Genomic DNA, 4,013 nt, shown 5'->3' on the forward strand with positions numbered 1-4,013 from the left:
TTACTCAATGAATTGGATCATAGATGCATGCAACTTCCATTCAATTGATATAGTAATGACTTGTGAGAAGAGAGAAAATCATAATATTGGATTCTCTTGGATTCCGGTCCTTATAAGGTTGACATTGATACATTTTCACGAGATAACAAACTTGATTAAAACCACACAGTAGCTAATAATTTACCTCTAAACTAGCCTCGCTCTTTGCCATTAATTTCAGAAATAAAATGAGAGGATAAAGTACTATATGCTCTTTAGAAAGTAATGTTCAGAATAAATGAGTGTTTATTGTGTCTTTCAATGTTAAAAAGTTTTTTAATCACAATCAAGAGACCAGATAATAGAAACAAATTATTGGATTTTCTATAATCAAAACACTCAGAAACTAATCAGAGCAGCCTCTGTCTATCTGGGATCAGGATGTTGGAGTCTTGAAGAGAGGTATACCTGACTATGGGACATACTGTCCTCCCTGGATGTTATGGTCGAGGTTGAGGAGAGTTAGAGATTGCAGTACAAGAGGAGATGCAGAGTGGGTGCTTTCCGCCGACTCTAGCGGCCAATTTGGATTCCACTTTTCAACCTGGTCTTCTTCTAAGATTTGCACTACTGAAGCCATGGAGGGACGTGAGTTCGGCTCCGATTGAACACACCCTAATGCCAGTGTAAAGAGTCTCTTGAAGCTCTCGGTGGATACACTCGTCCTCACCAACTGCTTGTCCAGCACATTATCCACCACTTTTTCAGCATCGTAATCGAAAGAATTGAAGCTTATAGATCCCGTAGGATTTGATAACACTAATGAAGATGATGGTGCTGACATTGGTGATGAAGACGATGATGATTTAACCACACTTAACACCCATGTTGGCAAGTAGCCCTTCACCGAATCCAAGCACCTCCTCCCCGTTATCAACTCGAGCAAAACTACTCCATAGCTGTACACGTCCGACTTCGACGTTATGGACGTTTCTTGTAGCCATTCTGGAGCCAGATATCCCCTTGTCCCTTTCAATGTAGTCATCATAAATCCCTGCATCTCATTCCCATCGATCAGCTTGGCAAGGCCGAAATCCGCAACTTTGGCATTGAAGTCTTCGTCTAAGAGAATGTTCTCGGGCTTCACATCGCAATGAACAATGTGCTCGGGTCCGCACTGATGGTGGAGATACTCGAGGCCCCGGGCTGTGTGAAGAGCTATCTTATATCGGGTTTCCCAATCTAAAACAAAGTTACTCTCTCCGTCTTTTTCTTTCCTAAACAACCATCTATCCAATGACCCTCCTGCCATGAACTCATAGACTAGTAGCCTGTAATCCCCCTCCACACAAAACCCCCTCAGCCTAACCAGATTCACATGTGAAACACTTCCTATAGTGGCTACCTCTGCCTGGAATTGCTGTGTGCTGTGTGCAATTCCTCCACCTCCTCCTTGATCCAGTTTTTTCACTGCTATTTTCACCTTTGTTGAGCCCAGTTCTCCCTCGTAGACTGATCCGAACCCACCTGATCCGAGCTTCTTTGAGAAATCACCCGTTGCAAGCTGCAAATCCCGGTATGTGAACTGGGGTGGAAGCCGGGGGAGGTTTTGTAAGAAAATCTTGACAGCGAACTCATCAGACCGCAGCCTTCTTCGTCTCCGAAGGATGAAAAGAATGAGGAGACCAATGATTAAAAAGAAAACAGTGCCTACCACTGCCCCTGCGATTATGGCCGTAGAGCGATTCTTGGATTTGGGGATCTTGAGGAACATGAGTTGGCTACTGTTGTTTGGGCCACCCTCTAGGATCGTGTAGAGGATAGGGAAGAGAGAGCATGAAGAGGTGGACGAATCGAAGAGAGCGGCATTGCATGAGCTATTTGCAGAGCAAAGCTGAAGACATTCAGTCTGAGAAGCCACCGCGTGTGGAGAGAACTGGGGATGGAAGACAACATTGATAGGTTTCATGTTGTATTTGTAGTTAATTGGGTTGCAATCGTTGCTTGAATTTGAAATGAATCCTGGGGGGCATTTGCAGGTGAGGTTTGGACCATTTGTAGTGCAGAGTCTATACTGGCCTTCACATGCTTTGGGCATGTAGCAAGGCTCAATAGTGGAGTTGTAATACCCAATATTCTTGGATCCATTCCAGTAATTGATCAAGAAATTGCCACCTTGCACATAACCAGATCTTATTGGGAAACTTGTGTTGGGGCTCTGGTTTGTATTCGATGGAACTATAGCCATAAGATTAGATGACGCATCATAGTATTCAATGGCATTTCCTACCATTACATGATCCACTAATGCTGCATTAATCGTTGATTGGGACGCATTGTATGGATTAAAGCTATGGTAAGCATACATGTTCTCAAGCAGAACCATGAGAAGGTGACCCCGTGGGCTCAAAACAAGGGCATAATTGCCAGGGATGTTGAATTGGGTGGACTGTGGCACACTTATGCGCTCGTAAAGCGTGGTATTTCGGGTGAAATTCATACCTGAAGGGAACAGAAAGATGTCGTTGAAGGCAGTGAAGCTTTGCCAGATGACGAGTTGGGCGGCATTGGTGAGGACAAGGTTGCCGTCCTCACGAAGCGTCATGTTTTGGACGCCCAAGCCAGCCGTGTTTGATGTCCACACGACATGTTCGTTATCACTATAGAATGAGAGCTCACCATTCTCAGCTAGGACGAGTTTGCACGCGGACCCTTGTACCGGGCTCGGTTTGATGTTGAACGACCATATGGCTGCGTTGGCATCTTTCTTTTCGTATAGAACTCCACACATGCAGTAATCCAAGCCCTTATCCGTCCATTTACGGAACCCGAGATTGAAGAGATTAGCATTGGGGGAGACGAGGACTTTGTTGTTCTGATCAGGGGTGAAAGTTGTTCCTATTGGTACAGAGCTTGGTTGGGACGAGTCAGCGTGTATGAGAATCGTGGTGAAAAGATGGAGGGGAAGAAAAAGGGCTAGTCCCAACACACCTGAATTAAGCAAGAGATTCATCAAAGCCAATGGCTAATTGGTGTGAATGATTAAGAAAGAAGCTCAAGCGTAATAAAATCTTTAATGTGGTATTCTCGTATGGTGTCTTTATAAGAAAAGAAAGAAAAAAATGGCAAATTGGCTAGGGGTGTGAGAATTTTTTGTTTTATTTATATCATATCATCTCTTTGGACCAATTCTCCGGCAAAGTGGCTAGCTGTGTGATTCCTTTTTGTTTTGTTTATATGATATTATCTTTTTGGACCAATTCTTTGGCGAAGTGGCTATATGTGTGAGCATTTTTTGTTTTGGTTATATCATATCATTTCGTTGAACCAATTCTCTAGCCTCTCCTTTGCACCATATATGTATGTGTATATGTTGTAGTTAACGAGGCAAAGTTGACCTTGAAGGCATTTTTGTAAGGATGCCTTTTAATAGTCAATGTGGACTTGTTTGATGATTCCCCTAGGTCGAATCGGCAATGGTTCGGTTTTGGCTTAATCGGTTTGTACATGGGAGTTTCCAAACTTGAACTGAACCGGTTCCTAAACCAGTTAAGGCTAATCGGTTTGGCCAAATCAGTTAAGCCTAAACCGGTCGCAGAACAGGTTTAGGAACCAGTTTAATCAAGCCGATTAAGCCTTACCCTATTTGGCCCAAATCATTGCGGTTCAGCTTGAGCCATCCCAAACCAGGCTCAAACCGGTTAAGGAAGCTCAAGCCTAAACTGAACCACCAAATAGTTAAAAAAGGGTTCGGTTTAGGCTTGAGCCGAGCTATTGCTGATTTCTGACCATCACATATTTTTCAATCTAGGAGAATGTAGATCGTGCAGCTGCTTGAGTTTGAGATGCCATAATGTTAACTCTCAACTTTCATTTCATTCTACTAGTGGGATTTGTTTATACCCTTATTGCAATGCAATTATTCCCATGAACTTGTAGAGTTGACTTACGGATTGTTCTCGTGCGGAAGCATTCCTCCCAAAGTTATTGGGCACAAACTTCTATTGGGGTTCTTTTATAACCTTATTGCAATG

At 43.3% G+C, this 4,013-nt stretch overlaps 1 protein-coding gene across 1 annotated transcript; it reads right to left on the reverse strand.

The window, feature by feature from the left end:
* Positions 1-267: 267 nt before the first annotated feature.
* On the reverse strand, positions 268-3,114 carry LOC147855468 (G-type lectin S-receptor-like serine/threonine-protein kinase SD2-5). The gene has a single exon (XM_087330713.1). It carries the CDS (start codon positions 2,990-2,992, stop codon positions 452-454), a length of 2,541 nt encoding a protein of 846 aa, XP_087186839.1. The 5' UTR covers positions 2,993-3,114; the 3' UTR covers positions 268-451.
* Between the last annotated feature and the right edge of the window lie 899 nt (positions 3,115-4,013).

The sequence above is a fragment of the Azolla caroliniana genome, unplaced genomic scaffold (assembly GCF_043228905.1).
Source record: "Azolla caroliniana isolate FFs.n. ecotype wild unplaced genomic scaffold, voAzoCaro1.0.p SCAF_14, whole genome shotgun sequence".
Taxonomy (NCBI): Eukaryota; Viridiplantae; Streptophyta; class Polypodiopsida; order Salviniales; family Salviniaceae; genus Azolla; species Azolla caroliniana.

Coding starts and splice junctions, on each gene's coding strand:
- LOC147855468 (XM_087330713.1), bottom strand. CDS start 2,992: ATGAATCTCTTGCTTAATTCAGGTGTGTTGGGACTAGCCCTTTTTCTT.